We start from the raw sequence: 25,646 nt of genomic DNA on the forward strand, positions 1-25,646 counted from the left end.
TCAGCAGCTTTTAGACCTGCGTTAACCCCTCAAGGAATTTGTTTTTACTACATTAACTAACTAAAACACAGCAGAGGAGAGCAGGTTGTGCATTTTAAACAAAGTAGTTTTGGCTCTGCACTGACTATGGGAGACAATCTCCCTATCTGTGGCCCTGTGGTCCATTTAGCTGGTAAACCGGAGCCCTGGCAGACTGTGAGTGAATGATGAGCACCGCAGCAGTTTCCTTTGTGACCGTTAAGCCGCCCTGACCGACTGATTGTCAGCACAGTCGTCTCACTTGTTCTACTGAGAGGAAATGATAATTCAGCAAACTCTGGGAACCACGATGAGTGTTTCAGCAGGATTCAGGAGAGACAGCAGAGCTCCGGTTCTTTATCAGGTCTCTTAAACAGAATAGTTTAGGGTGTCTCCAACAGCTTAAACACAAAGTGAAGAAACGGATACATGAAGTGAAAACAGCCCAGTGAGTCAGTTCAGGCTGAAAGAATTAAATACAAATAATAATAATCAATGCTGTGAATTCAACATCAGACAGGCTTTATGATTTGGCTTATCAATTCCTGATAACAAAGAAATACAAAACAATAATTGTCATTATTAATTTGTCAGGTAGTTTGACTGACATTTTAAGAATCCACACACCCCACTTGTTAACAAAAGTTTAGTGAAACTGAAAACTTCACAGTTTAAATCAGAAATAATGATACCGTAGACTGGAACTATCATAGATAGTATCATAGTATATAATATTTGTAGGTTTCTGAATGTATTCAGCATCTCTGACTGATAAAAGTCACCATCTGCCACCATTAAAGTCCAAATAATATCCTCAATTTGTCTCCCAAAAAAAATCAAAAGTTTATATAAAACATCATGTTGTCGATTCAACATCTAAACCAATCAGTAGTGGCGCCTGATCCAACAGCAGAAGTTTGGTCGGTGGAGTCGTTGGAGAGCAAATGTGGCATCTGGCTACAAAAACTGAAGCCTCCTTGATCTCGAGAGGTTAACGGCGCCTACGTTTGCATGATGTCAGAGACAGTTGGGATCAAGTCGGACAGAAATCCTACCAGAATGCATTGTGCAGTGAGCGAGCCTATTGACATAGAATCCAGCAAGTCCAGTTGGAGTAACAGATTAATGCATTTGTTAACACTCACAGGACAGTTATCACAACAGCTGCTGTTTTATCATTCATCATGATCATCGCAAGGTAAATGGTAGAAATACAGCATTCACTTTACAAAATAATGGACCAGAAACGTGTGCTTTCAATTGGCCAAAGCAGCACCTATAGCTGGATGACGTCGCTTTGTGTTACAGCAAAAGTTCAGCCAAGTGGAATTCAGGAATGACCTTTAATGCTTTAATGCTTAACTTTTTCAGCCAACAGGGAAGTCCTGAAGGTGCCATCATGTCAACAAATTTGTCTTTATGACACCTGAGCAAAATCCATTCAATGATAAAGTATCTTTAAGTGAATTCTGACAAAGACAAATACTTCTTATGAAATGATCAAGGTCAATAGAAAAGTGACGGGACTCACAAAATTGAGAGAAAATGAGGGCGTTAATCTTCCTTTCTTCACATGCAGGGTTTACGTCTGGAGTTTATCTGCTGCAAACGGGACCAAATTGAATTTTTTCAAAGTGTGATTAAAGTATTGTAGTGAGAGTCAAAGGTTGACGCTCGGGAGCAGGTGAATAATCAAAAAGTTTTAACACTCAGGACGACTCCTTTCTCCTCTCTGAAAATGTTATCAGCAGGTATGAACCCTGATGACGTTATGGTGAGGAAGATGAGGAGTTCTTGGTGCAGACACAGAGCAAAGTGTTACCGGATGTGTGGAAAAGGAGAATATCATTAAAAAAGCTAACAGCTTTTAGTGCAAAAATGACAACATTGGATATAAAACTGAATGTATCACAAAGTTTATGTGATGGACTGGAGGGAAAACAATAGAAGTCTTTCTCTCATGAAGTTTACTCCTTAATGACTCAATTAACCTTCTTTTATTGGAAAAAACATACAAGATAAAATTATAATCATGTTGTTCAAAACAACATTTTATGTAGTGTCAAATTAAGTTTCATATCCTGCTGACATATCGTATTAATACCTAATATCTCAAAGAAAAGAAAGCAGGTTTGTATAGTAGGAAATGTTTCAGGTTAAAAATATTCATGAATCCAAATAAAGCGATTTGTGGATTTTACTTTGTCTTTACACAAAAAATATTTAATGTTAGTTTGGGGGAAAGTGCCTTTTTAATATTAAATTTAGACAACTCGTCTCTGTCTGCAGCTCGATTCATAAATTCATGATCAACTCTAAAAGAATCACAAATGTTATCTCCAAAAATCGAACATGCATGGTGCATTCTCAATAAATATGCATAAATCTAAGTATGTATGGACAAATTCCTTAAATAATAATAATACATTTTATTTATATAACACCTTTCATGCATAAAATGCAGCTCAAAGTGCTTCACAGAGGAAAATAAAAACAAAACAAATGAATAAAAAAGAAAGCAGCAACGTTACATGCAATGTCATCCTAAGAGTAAAAAAAATCAATAATGTACTAAACGACTGAGAGCGATGGCAAAAATGAAAAATGTAAGGATATAACCAATGAACCAAGTCAGAATCACATGGATTCATATATTTATACTGTTTGTACATATTTACACAAGTATAAATATACATGAGCATAAAGTTATTTCTGGCTTCCTTGGAGTAAAAATGAAAACTAGACGTTCAATGAGATGAACAAATGAGTTTTCCCTTTTGACAGCCTGGTTGTGCAAGATAACATGCTTATCTACTTTTAAACACACACACACACACACACACACACACACACACACACACACATCTGAGATACATACAACTATGTTAAAACCAAAACTTGCAGAGTCACCCTTCAGTATTTTGACTCACAGGAACATACGTCCGGTGACATGACAGAAGCATTCAATGATAATAATGAAGTCCACAACACACACAATGTCCGTCACATGCAGGACAGCAGGGTTTGATTCACTGTCTTGCTTTGACAAAACAGGGAAGTCACTAAGAGACAGAAGTGTGACTGATGTGTGCTGCGTCACGAGGGAAGTGAGAGACAACCAAAAGAGAAATGAGTAAATCATCTGCACCCACAGAGGGACACCTTTCAGTCTCTACATCCCTCTAACGGACTCTGTACAGTACAAGATACTGTAGTTTTGACACGGTGTGTAATTCAAACACTGAGTGATGACGTTTTGTGCTTAACATTATAATGAACTGATCATAAAAAAACGACATTGCCTATCAGCTGACACAATAAAAGGTATTTTATGTAACCCTTTTCTCACACATTTAATGTTTTATAGATTAGTAAATAATGACCATTGGTTGCAACTTCTATATTAGGAAATAAGAAAATAATTTAAGCTTCAAAAGTGTTTGAAAAGTTTTGTTAGTTCGATAAAAAAAAACAGTCCACATCAGTATAGAACTTGGAAAAATTAGCCATAATCTCAATTTCATCAATATTAAATTCAATAGAGCTTCGGCTATTAGTCAATTCATTGATTTGTTGATCAAAAAAATAAAATAATTGGCAACTATTTCAATTGATTTGAACAATGCAGAACATCTGATGGTTATCACATTCTCAAATGTGAGTTTGCTTCTTTCCTTGGTTGAACATATTCACACAGTAACACATGCAAATGGTCATGTACATTGTAATAAATTTAATATTCTTGGTTTTTGGACTGTTTGTTGGACAAACAAAACATTTGAAGATGTCACTTTGTTTTATAGTCCAAACTATTTCTCAATTAATCAAGAAAATAGTCAGAATAATCGATGATCATGACAATAATTGCTGCAGTCTTATTCAATAGACTGCAAAACTGACAGAGACAAAAAGAGACTAAAAGTCATAAAAGTCCTCAGACTAACGGAAAGTTTGAACGTTTATAATTCTATATAGCCACAAAGCAAACTCCATCTACTGAAGAAGACCGTGTGATATGGTCAAAAGCAGAGGAACAAGCAGGTAAGTTGACCTTAAGTCAAGCTCTTTTTGTTCAAAGTTTCACTCAGTCAGTGACAGTATTCCATAACAAAACTGTAACGTCGGTTCGGGCCCTTTGTTGCATGTCTCACCCCTCTCTCTCTCTCTCCCTCCCCCCATTTCTACACCGTACATCTGTCAAACAGCAAAAATGACCCCCAAAAATCTTAAATCTATTAGGCCTTCGTAACATCCTCCTCAAACCTGAAACTCAACAAACATCCAGCCACATACTTTCACTGGTCCACTTACTTTCTGAGTTGCTTCTCGCTGCGTTGGTCCTTTGCTGACATGTCACCCGGGGGAGCGACGGTCTTGTTTTGACAGTCAGAAGACAGACTCATGTCAGCAGCTCTGATGCTCGACCAGCCTCGCTGTCACAACCATTGACAGTGACTCTCTCTCTCTGTCTCCCTTCCTCTATTTCCTCTCAGTGCAGCTGCACAGAGGGGTCATGATTCTCCATCAACTATTTCCTGTCCTCCGCCCCTCCCACTTCATGGCCTTTTCTTAGAGCCACCCTGGTAATGTGAACTCCTTATTTCATGTACTATTCTTGTATGCATCATCTATTAAACCCTTTCCACCTCCTCTCAACTCATTCAATCTGCCAACCTCCTCACAGGAGCTGAGATGTTTTGTTAAATAACACAACAGTTATCACATAAGTTCTGTGATTACTGTGATTACTTAATTTAAGAGAGTAACTTAACTCACAGATACACAAACAAAAAGTCTCATTCTGGCTGCAGCCCGTCTGTTCACAAACCAGCTGAGTCAGATATCTCTACACTTCTATCAGCGTCATCGACCAACTGCTCAGATTGATCCGAACATCCTCCGACATCTGGCCTCAGACACACAGAGGAGCCTTGCTGATAATTTGGCAAAGGCAGTATATCAGCTGATATCAACTTATCACTAATATATACACTATATATTGGTAATATTGTATATGTCTGCAAATCAATATTAAATAAATTAGAGTACACCAATGTCTAATACATGTTTACAAATAAATATAGGTCAAATAGTTTGTCCACGAGAGAACTGTGACAAGCTTATTTAATAACCAAATTTAAGGGGTCCTTATTCAAAAACAGTTTGTTTACGCAACTTTTTCAAATGAAAACATATCGGCTAAAGCACTGATGTGACTATAAAATATAAATATCTGCCTCAAAACTGTCGTATTAGTCGGGTTATAACACACAGTTCTCTTGAGTAACACCTGTAAATAGATGGTAAGGCCTATGCATGATGCATGAAACTAAACATGGGGGGGTGTGCTATAATTTCAGGTGATGCATTCAGATTCCAATACGAAGATATTTTAATTTAAAAAAGCATCAAATTGAGTTTTGCCTCATTAACATCACTAAACCATCAACACTGTCAGAGTTCAGTATTAAGATTTATGTTTTATTTACTCAGCTCAGTAAACTATCTGACAAATAGGAGCCATGAATCGTCCATCATGTCCTGCAGCTCCTGTCACCGGGCAGACTTCATCTGCAGGTAGAAACAGCTGAGTCACTGCAGCCCTTTATGTCTGTTTCTGAGCCAGAATTCACTGTTTCAGAGAGCTGCAAGGAAAGATATGGTGTAGCTGAGACTTTGCTACATCTACGCATGATTCTGGTCGTAATTATTTAGTGATCTTTATCTTTTATTTAGACGGTGGCAGTAATGTTGCTCGTTCAGACGTGAGTCAGGGTGACAGAGGGACAGATGGAGGCAGAAATGTGTCCTACAGCACATGGTGGCAATGGAGGATCTGCAAGCTTTATGTCAGCTCTTTCTTAAAGAATAAGAGGCCTGAACAGTTTCAACAATTTTTTCATAACATCTGTGTCAAAAATGGGAGCACATGAGTATGAACCAATCACCAAATAAATTAGAAAACAATACATGTATTAGTAAATGGCAATGCACACTTGATGTAAAAGAAGAGGTTGTCAGCTAAAGAGCTAATGAAGCGCAAGCCCATGTCGTCCTTTGGGACGACGGTTGAAGCAGAAATAGTTTCATTGGGAGCAGGACGGTGCTGCGCTGTGCTGCAGAGAGACTGCAGCACGGGTCGAGTATTCAGAGTCCAAAACAAGCACATCTCGATCAGATGAAGATTCTCACCTGCTTTACCTTGTTTAATGCACATTTCTAAAGCTATTCTTATCAATATAGCTACAGACAAATGGGAACAATCATGAAGAAATTAATTTAGCAATAAATTAATAATAAAATAAAATGCAAATTCCACAGTGAATGAAACCATGAAACCAAAAGGATCATCATACTAATAAGCAAAGGACCAGAAATCCTCTTATTCCTCATTCCCGCGAGGCAACAAGAGGTTGGGACTCTCTCCAGAGTCCTATTATAACGACGCTGCACACCTTCTTACATCTGGTGTCCTTCCTCAAATATCAAGAGCTGCTTTAAATTAATTCCCTCAAATCCACATTGAAGGCAATAAAACTCACCCAGGAGCTCCCTGATGAGAGCCCTCACTGAGATGCACCTGAAGAGCCTTTTCACAAATATTGAATTAATAAATAAATTACAATTTTGAAATACTGTTTAATTTAACAGAGAAGCAGGTTTTCAGTCACACTGCAGAACTGTAAGGAACATAAAATTAAAGGAGACATGACAAATTTGAAGCAAAGACTTTGGAGCATCTAAATGAAGACTTTTGGGTTTTTTTGGCACTAAAAAAGTTATTACCTGCAACTTGTATCAATATACAGTTGGTCTATTTTCACATGTCACAGAAGGAAAGGCACAGGAGTAAATTATAAAATGAAAAACAGCTGAATTTCATGTAGCTGCTGCTTCAGTTTCAGGGTCTTGGTGTTGTGCATTTTGCCCCACTGTCACGGTTTACTGGGACACTTGAATAAAACAGAGCCATTGTTAATGTTTTTTAGAAGTTAAACCGAAAGTGAATACACCCAAAATGTTGGTAAAATATCTTGTTGCAAAGGAAAAGTGTGAAGCAGGAAGTCGGTCTGTAGGCTGCGATGGATGTTTACAACAGGCGTTAGGTTTACCGTTCACCTTTATTTTCTTCCGTATACCTTTGTCTAACCTGTGGGTTTGACTGTCTGTTTGTGTTTCTTGTCCCATCTGTGTCCCGTCTTCTTTTTGTGATAAAAATCCTCTGAGCGAAGAGTCTGGGACTTTTTCTTGTTGATATTTACATGATATGCCACCATCTGGGGTGTTGCTCCAATCTGTGAGATGTTTTTTTTCACTACACTAAACAGAGAGTTGTTCAAAACCACTGTGGATTATTTTCAGGTCATGTTTACTGCTCCATTCTTCTTCTGTTTATTATAAACAAACAGAAGAAGTGTTGCAGCGTCGCAGTCAGTTTTTACTGTGCCAGAGATTTTTTTTACAAACGTGAACATCGACAAATGTAAAATGTTGTCAAAACTGGTTTTAAGTTATATTTGTGTGAAACATCTTTTTCTCATAGCTCTGTGAGAGCTAACATGTTAAAGTACCTGACAAAAGTACTCAAGTACTCGCAATAACTAAATGGTATGGCAGCGTTCCTAATGAAGAGGATACTGTAGTGTTTGCAGTTGCGGTTGAGCTTTGGGACGAACAGAAGTCCAACGATGGAAAAACAGATCTGAGTTAGAACATGTTCCCATGAAGGCTGCTGTATATACAGCGAGTATTTTTCTCTCCACCCTCGGGACCCTGCAGTCTTCAAACAACACTCTGAGCACTTTCATTTTGCATTCCCCTCTGCTATTATCGTCTCCACTTCCTCTTCACTGGAGTAATGCTGCAGTTGGATATTTATTGTTTGGATTTAAGCTCCGTTCCTCAGTCCCACTAGTCAATTCTCCATGGAAGTCTTGTCTGACTGGCGAAGTCGTCTTAAATCCTCCTTTTCTATGACAATCCTGCTCCTCCCCGAGGATTCGGATCTGGGTCAAAGAAAGATTCCCTATCATTTTTAGACACGGTGTGGGAGGTAGAGAAAAATCTGGATGATTTCTAGGAGGATGCAACACTTTCTAGGAAACTACAACTCAGTTTTGTTTTTTTTTACAGATTTTGTTGCTCACACTCATATTAATTAAACTGTTCTGGTGTGTGTTGTGTCACAGAATTGCTGAAAGCTGCAGGATGATATTCGACAGCTCAAAAGGAGTTTGAGGGAGCCGGCACCATGCTCAAGTTTGCACCTAATGATGGTACGGTTACAACAAAATGCAAAGTAATGCTTTTATTTTATATCAAAGTACAAAGTGCATACAAATGCAAACAAACAAAAAGGTGGAAAAAGAGTTCACACACATAAATGCGAGAGAAGTAAGAGAGAAATGCAAAAATGCATAAGACTTCTAAAAAAGACACCCTACTTCTGCAATCTGCAATTCTTCATCCACACTGAGTCAGCCAGCCATCTCCTCATCACACAAACGCACACACACACACACACACACACACACACACACACACACACACACACACACACACACACACACACACACACACACACGCACAACACAAAATAGAAGATAGCCTCCTCAGATTTCCCATTCAGACATCCAGGCGGGGGAAATCATTAACGACACATTGAGAGGTGAGTTTTCCACATAGCAATCTGCCAACCAGCTCAGATTAACGGAGTGACAGGAGGAGTGACGTTGACGATGCAGATGGAGCTTTTCAAAAACATTTAAATAAAAGAGTCACATTCCTTTTTTTACCTGTTAAGAAAAGATACTCATGTGGCTAATGTTAGATACACTGTACAGATAAATTGCCTCATGTGATGTCACTTGATACTCAGTGTGGAGTCAGAAAGACGTAAGCTTACCAGCCCTCTGTAGTCTGCTCCTCATTAGAGGTCTGCAAGCCCCTCAGGACTCAAAATGCTGAGTCCATTCGGGCCGGACTCAGGCTCATTTAACTTCTCTGCTTTTATTATTATTATTTATTGCGCCTATATATGGCTCTGTGTCACAGCGTGTGTGTGTTTTTGCATGCATCAAAGACAGCGTGTTTTAGAGAGATTGATTGGTAAGTGAGTGGTGTTAGGCTGGATTTTTTTTTCGCCCGTGCAGGGCTCTACATCTTATCTCTGCGTGAGGCTAGCGGCTCAATGCTACATTAGCCGCCACTCGCATAACTCACCCAAACTTCAGAATTGACTGTCGACGGGCGAGCTGCATTGTTGGTAATGTAATATCCTCTTAAAGGTTTTTAAGAGGAAAAGAATGTGTGGAATAAAAACAACAATATCTGTGGTTCTCCAGTCTGCAGTCTATTTGTGCAAAGAGAGAGTAAAATATCATTGATTGCGACTTTAAGTTACAGCCATCTCTTTTCGGGCACTAAGGTTATTTCTGAATGTTGTGAGGCAAATAACTAAATGTTTCAGTCAGAACTCCTCGACAAGAAGTTGTTTGATCTCCTGTTTGTCAGAAAGAAAGTTGGCTCTACAATAGATGTGAGAGACGGAGAGACAGAGGTGGAGATATTACATAAGATCATCAGGAACAAAAGCTGGAGCAACATCAACAACAACAACTGTGTCCTATTAATAATACATACAGGAGCTTTGTAAAAACTGGCCCACTTTCAAAGTAAATTACTCCTGACTCATCTTAATGAGATTATCAGCACCGAATTCATCAGTCATAGAGCTCGGTAAGGTTTTGGCTGCAGTGTCATGGTATCAAAACAACAACACACAAACACTAAAAGGCACTAGCATGATGCTAAATAGGTGCAGCCGATGTGTGAGAGAAAATTAATCAAACAACAAAATAAACAGGTCTCAGTTTCTGCTTATTTATCTTGTATTCAAGTTTCTGTTGCATACGATAACTATTTGTTTTCATTTAATAAAGGGAAATTCCTGTGTTGAAAAATGTTTGTTTGATACTTTATGCTTCCAAATAACCAATATAAGAATCTAAAATTTCATAAAAAGCAGAAGTCTCAAATCGCAGTTTAGAGTGTAGAAAGAATCAATGGCCATTAGTGTGTCTCCACCATCTGTGAATCTCTTTACATTCATGTTCTCAAATGCATCGTGTTATATGACCTGAGGCGACTGTATTGATCTGAAGATTGAGTGACTCACACTATTTGTAAAGTCCGGTCGGGATGACACACATGTAGCATACATACTTACAGTCAAAGACACAAATAAGACGAGAGCTCCTTGTGAAAGATGCTTACAGAGAGAATGTGAAGCAACTGGGGAATCTAGATTCAGTCTGAGGTGAAATCGTTGGAAACATTTTTAAATTATGAGAAGTTCTTGAAGTGTCTCAAAACGTGATGACTGGGTCAGCTACTAAGCGGACCTTGAGGTGAGATTGTTTCTTGAAGGGCAGGGTTATAATAGCAATGTATAATAATTAAATAATATCACATCTAATTTATGGTTTGGGAGGCTGCTAAAATGTTGTAATTTCTGTCTTCTACGAATCAGATCAGTTCAACAACAGACACGATTTGTGCTCAATGTTAAAATCAACATACTGGTTAAAATCCAAACAATGTGACCAATAGATTTCTTTCACACAGAGACACATGAAGTCTCACTGCCCACACACACAACGTGCTGCAGAACAATTCATCAGAAATCCAACTGAGAACAAACCAAAGGCATCTTGTAAATAATTTCAATATTCACACACACTCACTTTTCAAATAAGCTTTTTCAATCTCATCGATCTATAGCTACTGAGATGTAGAGAGAAACCTGCTTGAGACTGAAACACAAACCGACACAAACTACGGTTGACATGTGTTGATAAGGAGGACAGAGCAGAGTCTCAAATAACTTTGAAATCAAATTCAATGCTCGATGATGTTTTTGAAAATATCGGTGATTGTCTCGGTCAGAGCGGTATGCGGTATCTCTATGTGTATTCGTTTTTTGTAAACATTATTTAAACACAGCTTCTGTTGCTGTGGTGAGGTGCGTCACAGGAGTTATAGGAGTAATAACACATGGTGTTAAACAAATAACCTGAACTCGTCTCTTACCCTGATACCATAACAATATCCAAACAATGCTTTTGAACCTGACTTCAACTCAAAGACAAGAAAACCCAAAAGAGGAAAGTCACATAATCTCCTGACAACTTGTGAGAAAGAAGAAAAGACAGAATTAAAGGAGATTTTCTCACAAAAAAGACAAGGGGGAGGAAGAGTATTATTCATATTACCAGTACACTAAAAAAGTGCACTGAGAGAAGAGTTTAAACACAAAAGGTACAAATGTGCCTGATGTGGAGCAGGGCTGAAGCGAAAACAATTTCCAAATCTATTAAGAAAACAGGATTATTTTCTTTTTGGATTTATCTGCTGATTAATCTCTTGATTAATGAAGTAATTTACTGAAAATAGTAAAAAATAATTCCCACATCATAAGGTGATGTTTTAAAAATGTTTGTTTTAACACAAAACTAAAAGCTACTTGATTTGCTATCATCCATGGCAAAGAAAAGAATACAATCCTCACAATTGAGAGGCTGAAACCAGCTCCTGTTAGTGCAGCTCCTTACTTGTGATTATTTTTAATACTTTGTTTTATTTTTATGTTCATTTTCTGCCTTTATTGGACAGTAGAAAGATAATAGAGAAAGAGAGGAGAGAGAGAGAGAGAGAGAGAGAGAGAGAGAGAGAGAGAGAGAGAGAGAGAGAAAGAGATGAATTGAAACAAAGAGTGGATTCACTTTTCTGTCCAGTGACCAATCCTGTCATGGACTATTTGTTTCAGCTCCACACTCCTCCATTCATTCATCCAGTGGGGCAATGAGACACTCCATCGCTGCCCTTTAAAGACTTGTGAACCCATGTGAACATGTTGAGACGGGAGAGCGGTGAGTTTAGTGTTGAACAGACCTGAAGCAGACGGTGTGCCAGTCGTTGTTGAGGGCCTGGAGGTACTGCTCATCGTAGATCCTCTGTTTGCATCCTGCACAGACGGGCAAACTTCCTCCGGCTGAAACACGAGACACGGAGGTTAGAGGATGTATAGGTGTCCATGGTTTTATAGTTCAATATGCATAAAATCAACAGCAGTTCTTTGATGGGGTGTAATAATCGCTGATGTGCATTTGCATGTGACTGTTATCTCTGTTCTTATCTTGCCTTCAATGCTCCAGATATCAAACACACAACACAGAAAATGCTTCATCACTACAGACAACATTCAACACGAACATCAGCAGCAGTTTCAGTGAGAGAATCCCTCAACAGTTGTGAAACAACTCATAACAGTGAAATAAAGGAAACTTTTTGCTTCTAATTAAAGAATAATATTCAAACGTTTTCTTTACACTATTGGACGTTATATAATGAAACTGAAATTAAATGGTTTCTAAAATCAAGCAAATCAAATTACTATTAATAATTCAAGAAAATTTGTGTCAAAATAATACTATTAGTTCTACTTGTTACTTATTAAAAAGTAATATTTTTCAACTGTTTTTAGGTACCGCAGAATGCAGACAGATCCGATGTAGCATCTGTGATAGCATGGAGTTATTAAATGGGTGAAGTTGCAGATTGCAACCGACTGAAACTTCTCCCCTAAAAGTCCCTTTGTCGCATCATAGTGACAGTTCTCATCATAAACGCAGATATTATTTTAGCTTGTAAATTGTTTTTCAGATCGAAACTTTAAACCATTACACTTGATCTGAACAGGTGTGGGAATCATAAATTAGGTGCATAACACAAAGCAGGGGATACTTCATGCAAAATATTGCAAACACAATTGTTGGCAATAGATCATGTTTCTGCAGCTGAAAAGTAAAACATCATACACTGTATTTATTACATTTACTGCATCATTATGAGCCTTCCGGTGAATATTTTACAGACACTGGAAAATAAAACAAGTTCTTCTGAAAGTTGAGAGCAATATGTAGCTGCATGCCATATCCCATATGCAAAACAGCTATAAACAAGAAAAACAGTGCTGAACACAGATCAGTTCAGAGTTCAATCCGCAACACAACGTCTGTATATTGTTGGATCAATGTTGTATGGTTGCAGCTTTGATTACTCGTCCATCCTTCCGTTTGAAAACTGTGTTGGCAGAGGTTTTGTGCAGTCGGCTGGTTGCTGTAATGACTGAGTGAGCCGCCCTGCTGTAGTAGTTTTATCGATCATATTACCTTGAAGGCAGTCTGCTTTGTGCTGATGGCTTTTCTCTCCTCTCCCTTCACCTCTTTACTAATGAATATGTTTCACCTCATCTCTGTTTCGTGGCATTTCTCTATCTGATAACTGGACCTGTGCTGGTCTCAGAGAGAAGGCAAACAAAACACACCTACATTATCACAGGTATTTACCAAGTATTAACAGTAATACACAATTATTATACCAAAGCTTGTTCTAGAGCAATTGTTCCCAACATTTATTTAAACATAACAATATCCATTTGCGTTAGTTCTGACCAGTTCAACCAAAAGCTGTATATTCCCCTTTTTAAAGTCCAGAAGAAGTCAAATAAAGTAGTTTACAAATAAAAAAAGATTAGAGGGAAATAAAAAAAGAACATTGCTTTGTGTAGCATGAATATACTTAATCATCTCACAACCCATACCCATGGTGGGTGCCAGGTCGGAAACCATTGTGCTAGAATTCAGTAAATGTTCCTCTCAACAAATTAGATAGAGGTAAAACTTTGTTATCATCTACTGAGAGCCATAATTAAATCAATACCCATCACACAGAAGGAGATAGCTGAGGATCGTTGGGGGGAGATTTTAATCTCTGATGCTATTACATGTGCCTTTGCCAAAGGAGCTGCAGCTCCTCATCACTTCAACTTTGAAGCACCTTTAGGTGATGTTTGGCAATACAATACAACTTCAAGCTGCACCTTATGAAACTGTGTCATTTTGCATTAATCACACCACAGTCCTCGGTTTAGTTGTATTAATGTAACTAGTTGTTTATAAGTAGAATATGTGTGCACATCCTAGATGAAATGACTACTGTGCATGGCCTGAGGGTGACCGCTGCATCCAAACATGAGGGGTGCATCAACTCGAGAGAAAACATGTCTTCAGTCGCAGCACAATATGGACATACAGCCTGACGCTGCACATACAACCAATGCTACACTGTTGTCTGAGTGCGATTGACGAAAAGCGACGCACAAAGTAGGAAAAACATAGTATAAAGCATGATGCTAAGCGGCAGTTTCGGCGGAGCATCCGTTCCGCTGTCTCTTCATCTCCCGCCCCGCCGCCCCACGCAGCCAGCGGCTCCTTACCTTCCTCCTCTCCCATGCGTTCGTCCTTCCAGGTGCAGCAGAGCAGCATCAACCTCATTCACTCTCCGTCACCGAGCTCCGACAGAGAGCCAGCCGCCTCAGGTCGACAGATAACCGGTGTCCGACCACCACCACCGCTGCCCGCCCGGGGGTCGTGTTGCTGTGCTTCGGTCCCTCCCTGCGGCGGCCCACACAGCTTCCTCCTGGCTGGCTGCACGTTTCTGCGGCGCTTCATTCAAGAGAGCTGCTGACCAATGAAGCAGCTGAGCCGGGGAGAGGAAAACACGAGGCGGCCAACCAGGAACACTCCCTGCTTTAATTAATGCGTGGCTTTAGGGGCGGGGAGGAGGGACCCAGTGCAGTGCAGTAAACACCACTATGTGGGGCTTAGAAATAACAAAATAACTGCTTAATAATTGAACCTCTATTTATTTTACTGATATTTTCAATTGTAAAGAAGGAAAACATAAACATAGAAAAACATAGCTTTTTGAAACTATTTTTTTTTGTTCATTTGCTTGTGAAATTAAAGAGTAAAAGATACAAGCAGTGCAAGTGTACTGCAAGTGGTAAAGTTTACATTTCAGCTGATGAGCTGCAATGTGCACTAAAAGCAAAATGTGAAATGAATTGAATCTTTTAGTGGGAGGCTGAACATGTAACAATGTGAGAATGTCTACAGGCAAGCAGGAAATGTCAAAAGGAGGGATAAGTCAAAAGTTTAAGATGAATAAATATTTTTTTTAAATTCAGGATTTCTTTTAAGAACAACACAACAATGGCATCTAAAGGCAACACACAGTAACAGGACAGTCCCAACATTGTTTCCCCAATTATTGGTAGCACCAAGTTACTCTCTTGTAGAAATATACTGTACGAGCACAGACATGTATTACAGCATCATACTGCAGTTCTGCAGTGACACTATTTCTAAAGTGGGACGTTATTAGACTTCTGGAACAAAAGTGTAAGCTTCTACAGGATGCAGATCATGGGTCAGTGGTTCTCCCAGGAGATCTTCAGAGAACAGCAACATGAGTTCATTATTTCCAGCTGGCACAACAATAACAGTCAGTGAAGTTACCGCTGAGGCAAAATGCCTTCCCCTAATCTGTTTGTTGTCATTACAATGAAGAGCTCTGCCAACTTTTTCACATATCTGATCTTAAAATACAATAAATCTGATGGTTCCTGATTAATTTTGCCCAGTGGGACAAACAGAAAAGATGTAGCAGAACTGTTGCAACAAGACTTATACCTGATATGTTATCGCTTCGTGGTATGTGGCTTATAGCAAACTGATCTACCAGCCGGGACACTCTGAGCCAGGTGGTTTTCATCAACTCACAGGACAAACTGCTGCTGCTGCAGTGGAATGCACTCATGAAGAAAAACTAAAACAGATCAGACAACACAAGATCTTTTAACACATTGTATTTTGTTATTTAATGAAGCAAATAAATGCTGGATTCCAGGAACAAGTCACATGTGTGTCGTGGAAATATAAAAAGTGCAAAACCACACTGTTCCTCCTTATAAAAACAGTTTTAAATAAAGATGAAGAGTATCCCTTGGCACATAAGACAAGGTCTGACCCAGCGAGGCTCAAAGACATTTCTTACACAGCACCGAGTGAAGGAACCGAAGCCAGCGTTTATCAAATTAGTACAAAATACAGTACACATTACAGAAAGAGATGGGGTCACTTGGCAACAGCGCTCATGAACCTTTGGTCAGTAAGCCTTTTTAAAAGCAGCTCAAGTAAATGAAGAACAACGGGAGCTCATGCCTCACATTAACACTTTGTCTCTCCCATTAAACAAAGTCTTATTCTGTATGACAATTCTAAACACTGAATAAATGCAAAAGCAAAGGATGTTCACACATTCCTCATAACAATAAAGCTATGAGTCAAAGAATGGTGCAAAAAATCTTGAATAATCATGTAATGACAAGTTACATAAATGTAAATAACTGCTGCAATGAGACTAAACATTTGAAGCAGACTACGGCGCTCTATTCAAGACACATCATGAAACATTCACACATACATAATGTAAATGCCAGAGTAGTATCCGAGTTACGTATTAATCTACTTGGAAGGCTTTCCCATGGTTTTTAAACATCCTGTAACGTCTTCAGCATGTCGTTCCTCAGAGCAGAAACTGCTCTTCATACATCACAAGTTTGGCAACATTAAAAATGCAGAGAAAACTGAACTGCATAGCAACTAGAATCAGCAAAGTTACTGAGAGCAGATGGGTTGGCCAGAGCCCCAATTCCCGCTGCTTTATACCCAGCATGCCTAAAAATAGCAGCAGAGAAGACGGGGAGCAAGAGACGACACTGAGATGGGCCAGATTTCCTCAGTTTTGGGATGAGCCTCGACCAACCCAACCCCTCTGACATGTCAGAGAGATGACAAGCTCCACACAGTGAGGTGCGACAGTGTGGGCTGTGACACTGAGGACAGTTCACCTTGCTTTATGGTTCAAACCGCAAGAGAAATCATTCATAGGTCACATTGACAGTCGATGGTTCAGTCAGTCTTTCACACAACAGTACAGCCATACACGAAACACACGCACATCCACGCACAAGAACAACACATGGTGACACATACACACACTCTCTGTATTCTAAGTGGGCTGGTGCAGTACGGGGAGTAAAGCTGCAACTAACATACGTCACATCGGAGTGTGTACAAAATTCTGGGTCGGTGGGTTTGTATAAAAACAGACGTTGAAGTCAAGTAAGTAAAAAACCAAACAAAACACCTTTACATGTTTTCTAACGGGGTTTGTTTGCATATAAAATGTACATTCTAGATCATGCAGTAGCACCATGGTGTCTTGAGGTCACACTGGATCTCAAGAGATCCTCTACTTCCTCCTGCCACAGTATTTGCCCTGGCATCCTGCAACTCCACCTGTAGCAGAGAACATCAGGATTATTGTTCAGTATTTTCTAAGGAGATAATGCAAATTCACACACATCTGTTTTTTTCAAACTGACTGGCAATAGTAAACAATCTTTTACCTCTGTAGACTCCTCCTCCTCCTCCTCCTCCTCCTGCACCACCAAGGAAGCCTTGCAATGGGCCGTACTTTGCTGCTTTGGCTGCAGAACAACACAAAGAACAAATTAATCAGCTAATTACTTTAATTAAACATTCCCTAATGCTATATAAATGTTTAATGACTTGTCATGTCCACAAGAGGTCTCCTGGCTTTGCTGTTACAGCTGAGTGGAGTTTATGACGAGTGGATGTGTGGTGCTTGACCACAGCACGCACACAGCAACTATGATGTACCACCAGCCTCCCAGAGAAGCTGTTATACACTAAAGACAGAAGGTGCTGTGCATTAAATTACAGATGGATTTATTGAAGGAAACCATGAATCTGGATGTTCCCCTTTAAGGTCCACTTACTAGCTTTTTCCAGACCTTTCAACCACATCTCACAACCAGCAATGCTAGTAAGTAGACCTTGAGTTAGGACTATTTTGTCACGTTTGGGAATTAAATTTTTCAACTTTTGATATGTATGGGATGTTAAATAAAGGCCTGCAATAGGAGTTTTCACATTGTGGTGCATCATTTGCACTGCTCACAGTTAACCATCAGACTGTATGATGTCACTGGCTCACACAAAAATCTTCCCATGAAATATCATCAGGACGGTCTCACTGTTAACGTATCAACGCCTGATTTCATATCCCTGTTACATCTAAAACAACATGGATTAACTAGACCATATTGTATATGAATATATATAATGATGGAGTTCCTGCTGAGCCTTCATTCATTTGACATCTAACTTTCTTTACATCTACAATGATTGTTTTTCTGTGGAACAAAAATGTCAATCAATGACGGTTATACGTTTTATTGTATTGTGTGTAATGTAATCGTATGTGGGATCCATCCATCCAGTCAATCACAGGTCTGACACAGAGACATCCATTCACGCTCACATTCACACCTACTGTGCTGGCAATTTAGAGTAACCGATCAACCTGACATGCATGTCTTTGGGCTGTGGGAGGAAACTGGGTCACAAACCGTTGAGGGAAATCAATTTCATTCATTCAATACATATAGTACATTTACAAAAGTGTCCACGAAAGCTGTCGATACATCAGATACTGTGAGAGATCAAAGCGGTGACTTTAGTTATCTAAGAAACCAGACGTGTTTCTATGAATTAATCCCACCGTCCGTAATCTCAGATGTTCAGGAAAATGCAGATTATCATGAGTTCAATGTACTGGTTGTGCTGTGCCATCTGCACTGACAAGCACACACAGTGACAACCCACCCTTTTCCAATCTCATCCTAATAATCTGACGTGTTGCCAACAAGCAGAGAGAGAAATTGGAAAATAGGTTGAGGTGCAAGGGACACTTTTATGACTGATACTACTTATTATCACTTTCTAATGTGCTGTTTTTGGGTGCACGGAGAGATGTGATGAGGTGGGTGTTTGATACCTTGTTGAGGAGTCAGTGGGGCTGGTACATATCCACCTAGACAACATCAAAGACAAATGAGAGATGAGATAGTACCATTAGAGTAATGCCAGGATGAAACCTCTTTGGATCTGTCACAGTGCTTGATATACACTATCCTGGCCAGGATGTGGTGAGGAAAATCTGTTGACATTAGTAGTAGATCACATGAGAGTCATTTAGATCTGCTGAGCTGTCTGATCCAGAGACGCTATCAGTGTATTCAAGTAACCCAGACTTGCATACACAGTGATGTTTTCCTGTCTGTGTTTTGCATTTAAAAGACACGGAAAAGTAACAGAGGGAAGGCGCTTGTGATTTTGCCCATTTAAGATGCTGAAATTTGAATAACGTGACCTCTGAAACAGAAAAAAAAATCTTTATTTATATTTTGCAATTGGGAGGAAGATTAGAATAAACATCAATATAATTTCTATTCGCCTCCCCTGTCTAGAGTAATCCAATTCATCTCTCTAATTAGGTGCTCAGAGGAGGAAAAGGCAAGTCATCATTATTCAAACAGAATTTAATTCAGTTTGGCCAACGTATTTGGTTAAATGTTTGACTTCCAGTAGCAGCAAAAACAATGATGACCAACTCTGAATGAAAAGGGTTTAAGAACTGTTTAGTAACTATACTGAAGTAAACATGGTCATGTGTAATTTCATGGAGCAGAAAGTATAGAACACTAAACCAAATCAAAATGATGTCATAGTTATTATGTTAAACCACTTGTGTTTCGTTTGTATCCATTTTTCTTCACAAGAAATGAAATAAATGCTCTTCTGAAACAAGCACAAAATAACACACACACACACACACACACACACACACACACACACACACACACACACACACACACACACACACACACACACACACACACACACACACAGCATCCTAATACTGTCTTCTTCCTTCACCTCCACCTCCACCTCCAAGATAAATGACCCTATTCGGGTGTCTGTTGGGTCCTTTCCACTGATTTATGACACAACCGATGGTCCTCAAAGGTCACTACTAAGAATGCTGTTTACCAGCAAAACATTTCTAATGTTTGTCCCTATACGGACTCATCAGCAGAGAAGATTTGCACAGGGAGCAGCAATGGTACCTTGGTAGTACTGCTGGGGGTAACCTCCTCCATAACCAGGAGCCACAGGAGCCACACCTGCAAAATTAAAAAGCAGTTACCATTGAGACTCATTGACAGTAAAATGAGACTCATTGACAGTAAAATGTTTTCAGCGTGTAAACTGACAATACGAGATTGACCATTCAATATAATAATTAGTGTTGAAATATATAAGCATTAAACATCTTTAGGTTATTTGTTAATAAATAACCTAGTGATACATGCAGTGCATACAGTGAATATGACAACTTGACCTATTTATCTGGAAGCCAATAATTATTCACCATTTGCCAAAGCTCTCTTCTCTACTGGCAAATGAGGGAAGTTATTAAACCATCTGTGGAAGCATTTCACACAGACAACTATCTCTGTGGCCATTGGGAGGAGGATTAGGGCCATGAGTTTTAATGCTCGTATAGTATCTGTGGGGCAGTGAGAGGAGGCTGTAGCTTTGTGATTACACTCATCCTCACTGATGGGCGGAGGAGGAGAGGAAGGACAGAAGCTACACTCCCCAAAGTGTAAAGTGTGTTGTGGACAGCTGAAGCCAAATGTGGGCCATATTAACCCTCTGTTGTGTCTTCTTTTGTTTGTTTAAACAAAAACAAAAAGATAGATAGATAGATAGATAGATAGATACTTTATTCATCCCCAGGGGGAAATTTGTTAGTTATAAGAGATTATACAGGAGGAAAGGAGCAGAAAATATCTAGCAAACATGCGACGTTCCTCACCTTGCTGATAAACACCGCCACCTCCAAGATTGCCGTAGCCTGTTGAAATGAAAAGCAAGTAAACAAATCGTGATAATGTGTCTATTCTTATGACTTTGTGTGCAGTGGGTATAACTCATTATCAGTTTTGTTAGCATTTCTCCCCCTAAAGTGACATTTAGCCAGTGGCTCAGCTGAGGTCACATTAACAACCTCAAGACCCAAACGTCCTCTGGCAGAGTTTTGTTTTTCAGGGCAGGACTCTCCGGGGGTTTGTGTTATCTTCAAACAGTCACACTTTGATGTTGCACACAGTATAACTATAACAGTAATCAGTCTTCATCAGGAAATGTGTTGTTGACTTGCTCGGTTTACAAACTCCTAACGGTACTGCAATTCTTCAGGGATTACAGCCTTTGGTGGAGCTGGACTTTACTAATAAATGCGTTTTTCCTTTGGCACATGAAATACTTAATAGATTATGTTCATACCGCAAATGTTTCTTTAATACAATAAATGTCAATACGTTCGTTCTAATTTCTTCAGCAGAATCTTTGTCACAATAAAAGGAAACAAAACAGCACTTGTGACTAACACTTGATTCTTTACTGTACAAACAGTACTAACATATTCTAGCAATATTAAAGTGGGAAGCAGGGATCAGTGTGGATCTTCATATAAAGTCTTTATGTTTCCATGTGCTGTAAACCTAACAGGCCTGTTACACTACCTGGTTTGGGTGGTTTAGCTCCAGCACCAGCACCTCCCAGTCCAACTGCAGAAGGATAAGTCAACCCACCTGTAACAAGAGAAAAACAACTGGCTTAGATGTGGTGTTTACGACTTACATGGTTCACCCATAGCTGTCCTGTAAAGAAAAACTGGAGAATTAAAACACCAGTTGATTTCCTTTATCCAGCTATCCAGTATCCAGCTGGTTTCTCCTTCCTGAAACTGAGCATACAGAAACTTATCAGCATGCTGGTCAGTTTCCTGCACAGGAAGTGCGATGCGATGGCATCTCCTGACCAACTGTCACTTTGAGCACTGGGCAGAACGTTCTAGTTTCTTTTTTTAAGTCGGGGGAACATTGTGTAACAGTGCTGTCAGCCTCCTCTCATACATACCCTGGCCATAACCATGATGATATGGCCTGTATCCCCCTGAATCATGATGACAGAGAAAAGTAGCATTATTGTCTGGTTGGTCAACTCATCGTCTACAGTTTGTGTCGGGGGCTGCTTCTTCCAAGAAATGGCGATGGTTGAACCAATGTTATCATGAAAAAAACTCCAAAGAAAAAAAAAGTTTTTTTTTTGTTTATATGCTTTATGTTTCCCCATTAACTGACACGTATGTCTAGTGTTTACAGGATTAAGTCAATTTTACATGTTAAATGAAATGCAGGTGAGTTCTAACCTTGATAACCACCGGCTGCCAGTGGGATTCCTGCTCCTGCTCCACACACAACAAAACAACATATGAGCCTTCACATGGAAACCAAACATGATGCAATTTCAACCACATCTATAAATGTTTGTAGAAAAATTAAACTTGCCTCCATAGGTTCCACTGTAGGGATATCCACCTCCGGCTTGACCAACACCTGCTCCTGTACCTAGGGAGTAAAAGTGTTAGAAGACTGGAAGTGTGAAGATTTAAATGAATATTCCCATTACAATCGTTCATGCTGGCTTCATCCTCTGCAGTTTTAGATTAGCTTCAATAAAAAGCACTGCACTAGTTATTGAGTTAATCAGTCCAGTGGATTGTTTCATTAAACAGGTTATTACTTGGAAAACTGAGATGAATCAAAAATAAAAGAGGAATGTAATGTAGACTTCAGGTACAATCATCACAATTCTAGATTATTAGTTTGTTGTTTTCATTCATAACGTTGTGAAGGCCACAATCTTCCCTCTTCTGTTACACTCTGCCTTGAAAAGTATGTAATATGTATTGTAATGTTATCTTAATAGTGTCCAATGTTTTAACATTTATTTCACCCCATACTGTATGTTTTTGACATTATTATTCAATGTTTCTTGGTTTGTTTTATCGTCTTGTATGGATGCTCCTTCTCAGGGACAATAGGATTTATCTTGATATTTGACTGATTGGGTTGGACTAAATGAAATGCAGGAAAAACACCTTACATTAGGTCTCGAGTCAATCTCAGGTAAAATAGTGCAGAATAGCAGAAATACTGTACAACTGTAAACTTGCTGATGCATAAAATTGATGACCTATTGGATCTATTGGAGGTGTAATTGGGTGGAGAAAGGCCTGATGCAGCTTTTCCTAATATGTTAACCAACGTTTTTATCGATTCAAGTTGAGTCACTAACTGTCCAGACAGAAAGTGCACAGTAAGATAAATACAATGTGTGAAAGTGTGATCTATAACATTGAATAGGATAATAAAAAAAAGTGTATTGATAACATCATTAGGATGTTTTGATTTAGAAATGAAGACTAAGACAAAAAATACATTTACAAAATATACAAAGTGAACTATCTACCCAACTATGAAAGTGGGTAGATATTTGCAAACACTGGGTTGCATGTAGAAGTTGTACTTCTGTCATGAATGGGACCTTTCAGGAAAAGTTAGATGAACAACTGATTTAATGTTGACATTGTGGCCATGGAATGAGCAAACTCAACTATATGCATTGTGGGACACAAGGAGTAGAAAGTAGGTTATGTTGCAACAAATACATTATTGTACAGATCAATTCTGATTGATGATTTGTTAGCCATCATTACCTGGTAAGAATGGTTTAGGTGCTTTGCCACCTGTGCCAACACCAACACCTGAAAACAGCAATGTTTCGTATTATTATAGTCACTGGCTGCAGCAGGGACTATTGACCATAGCTGTTCACTCTGTCTTTGTCTCCACCGTGTGGCCAGATGGATGGATTGTATCACATTACAGTTTTTCTCAATTGTTTACAAACGGTTTTCTGAAAGCCTACCTCATATTTTTTAGAACTCTACACACAAAAGGATAATCTCCATAAATCTCCTGCAAAATAGAATTCTGCATTCAAAACAATATATATTTATGTAGATATATTTTTTTAGCTTTATTGATAAAGCTCTGATTGTTAATTGAACAATTGTGCAACCCATGTTTGCCCATGTGAGGAGTCAGAGCCTTAAGTTTGACATGTTGAATGGCAGGTGTTCCATGTGAACATAAGAGCTTGCATTCATGAAGATTGTGCCAAATGTTAGAGAGTTGTGTGTAGTGTTTTGAAAAAAGTGTGGTGTAGAACTGCAAACTGAGTGTAAAGCAGGAAATGTGTCTGTATGTTATCAGAATTGGTTTCAGGTGTTTGGTACATGAGTTACAGGTTGTGGTCATTGTGACTCAACTACCAGTATTAACATGTAAATAATTGAAAAAAAGTGTAAGTTTCAAAGACAAACATAACTTGAGTGCTAAAAACAACATGGAGTTCTTAAATCAATAAAAGTATACATATTGGCCTACCTCCAGGATGTTGGACTCCGGTTGCTACTAAAGGAGAGAAGAGACTAATACATGAGCTATGTACAACATTTTACTAATTAACACAAATGAAGACAAAAAGGACAAAAACATACACAACATGACAGCCCATCTAAAATGTTGGGATAAAAGCAAAGCTTGTCAAAGGAAAATTAATCTTGTGGCATAAGGTAAAACAAAATACAACTGAATACAAAAGCAAATACTGTAAATACAGTATTAATACTAAAGAATGGTTCAGCTTTCAACTGTATGATATTTCTAAGACTCAACTGCAACTAAATTACTTTGATTATTATGTATGGAACTGATTTTTATTATGATTTTATTCACATACATATACTAATTGACTTGTAATCATTTGTTTAGATTTATTTATTCAGGCTTTATTTGAACTATGAAAGTCACATGACCAGGTAAACAATGAGATTAGTTGATATCACAGTGTGAGTCATATTTATTACATCAGTAAGTCTCAGATACAAACAGATTGTTTACACTTACCAGGATGACCGTGTCCTGACGGACCAACTAAAACACAGGTAAGAGTTACATCAGTTAACATCCTGCATACCATTTGGTAACAGACAAAGGGAGAGCAATCTCGCTGAGAAAAAATAAAGCTTAAATAGAAAAAAACTACATTTGGTATAAACACTACTGAATATTGTAAATAGATTAATAGATCAGATTAAATTCACATGCAAAAGAAAATGGCTCTTACCACCAGAGGGAGCTGCAACACCTGCTCCACCTATGATAAATAAATACACAAGGTGTTGGTCATTTATCTATTGACTGAATACAAGATGTGCAAAATAATAATCGCTAAGTTTTTTGTTGTAAATTTTAATATGAGAATATATTTTTGTACATATTTACCAACACTTGTGCCAGCTGTGAAATAACAAAAAGTATCATCAAATTAAGCTTTGTGTAGTAAGTATATACAATGATAAAAAAACAACTGTTTTTTTTTATGTAAAACTTACCACTAGGCTGAATAATTCCACCAGCAGCTGTCAAAAGAGCCAAGAAGATACATTATGAAAACAGGTTAAGACATACAACAAAATCAAATAAAGTAACAGCAAAACATATTTTAAACTCACCGCCTGTTTTCACACATCAACCACAAGAAGTACAAAAAAAGGAAAAATATGTTTTAAAATATAATTAACCAACAACAATAATTTTGTTTATTACTATAACAATAATTAAATATACAGTGTTAATGATGAAACTATAAAAAAAATGTACAAAAGGAAGGTTTGGGAATAACAAACAGGAACAAGACATACTCCTTTCAAAATAATATAAAACAAACAATTAACATGACAATGACATGATAGTATTCTATAGCAGGGGATTCGCAGTTCATTTACATTCATACCAATATAAAACTGGAGAT

At 38.5% G+C, this 25,646-nt stretch overlaps 2 protein-coding genes across 10 annotated transcripts in view; both read right to left on the minus strand.

Moving 5' to 3' along the window:
- limk1a (LIM domain kinase 1a) overlaps positions 1–14,547 on the minus strand; it is a 45,855-nt gene extending 31,308 nt beyond the window's left edge. Inside the window, exons 1-2 of one of the 2 annotated variants that reach the window (XM_068710419.1) lie at positions 14,357–14,547; positions 11,971–12,070 (exon numbers count right to left, since the gene is read on the minus strand). In XM_068710419.1, the coding sequence (XP_068566520.1) occupies positions 11,971–12,070; positions 14,357–14,414 (158 nt within the window). In that variant the 5' untranslated portion in view covers positions 14,415–14,547. Of the gene's footprint in view, positions 1–4,329; positions 4,570–11,970; positions 12,071–14,356 lie in introns of those variants that run through there. The other variant, XM_068710427.1, reaches the window with a different exon arrangement.
- A 1,227-nt stretch (positions 14,548–15,774) lies between these two features.
- Positions 15,775–25,646, minus strand: part of elna (elastin a) — a 50,197-nt gene continuing 40,325 nt past the window's right edge. For 6 of the 8 annotated variants that reach the window (XM_068710504.1, XM_068710454.1, XM_068710462.1 and 3 more), the window contains 15 exons: positions 25,228–25,254; positions 25,118–25,132; positions 24,960–24,989; positions 24,740–24,766; positions 24,218–24,244; positions 23,485–23,532; positions 22,274–22,333; positions 22,135–22,170; positions 21,843–21,878; positions 21,446–21,514; positions 20,737–20,775; positions 19,982–20,038; positions 18,850–18,885; positions 17,396–17,476; positions 15,775–17,285 (listed from right to left, as the gene is read on the minus strand). In XM_068710504.1, the coding sequence (XP_068566605.1) occupies positions 17,239–17,285; positions 17,396–17,476; positions 18,850–18,885; positions 19,982–20,038; positions 20,737–20,775; positions 21,446–21,514; positions 21,843–21,878; positions 22,135–22,170; positions 22,274–22,333; positions 23,485–23,532; positions 24,218–24,244; positions 24,740–24,766; positions 24,960–24,989; positions 25,118–25,132; positions 25,228–25,254 (635 nt within the window). In that variant the 3' untranslated portion in view covers positions 15,775–17,238. The remainder of the gene's footprint in view (positions 17,286–17,395; positions 17,477–18,849; positions 18,886–19,981; positions 20,039–20,736; positions 20,776–21,445; positions 21,515–21,842; positions 21,879–22,134; positions 22,171–22,273; positions 22,334–23,484; positions 23,533–24,217; positions 24,245–24,739; positions 24,767–24,959; positions 24,990–25,117; positions 25,133–25,227; positions 25,255–25,646) is intronic. The other 2 variants (XM_068710471.1, XM_068710486.1) reach the window with 2 other exon arrangements.

Source organism: Cebidichthys violaceus, unplaced genomic scaffold, assembly GCF_023349555.1.
Source record: "Cebidichthys violaceus isolate CVI_PGR_0920_01 unplaced genomic scaffold, fCebVio1.0.p SCAF_1, whole genome shotgun sequence".
Classification (NCBI taxonomy): Eukaryota; Metazoa; Chordata; class Actinopteri; order Perciformes; family Stichaeidae; genus Cebidichthys; species Cebidichthys violaceus.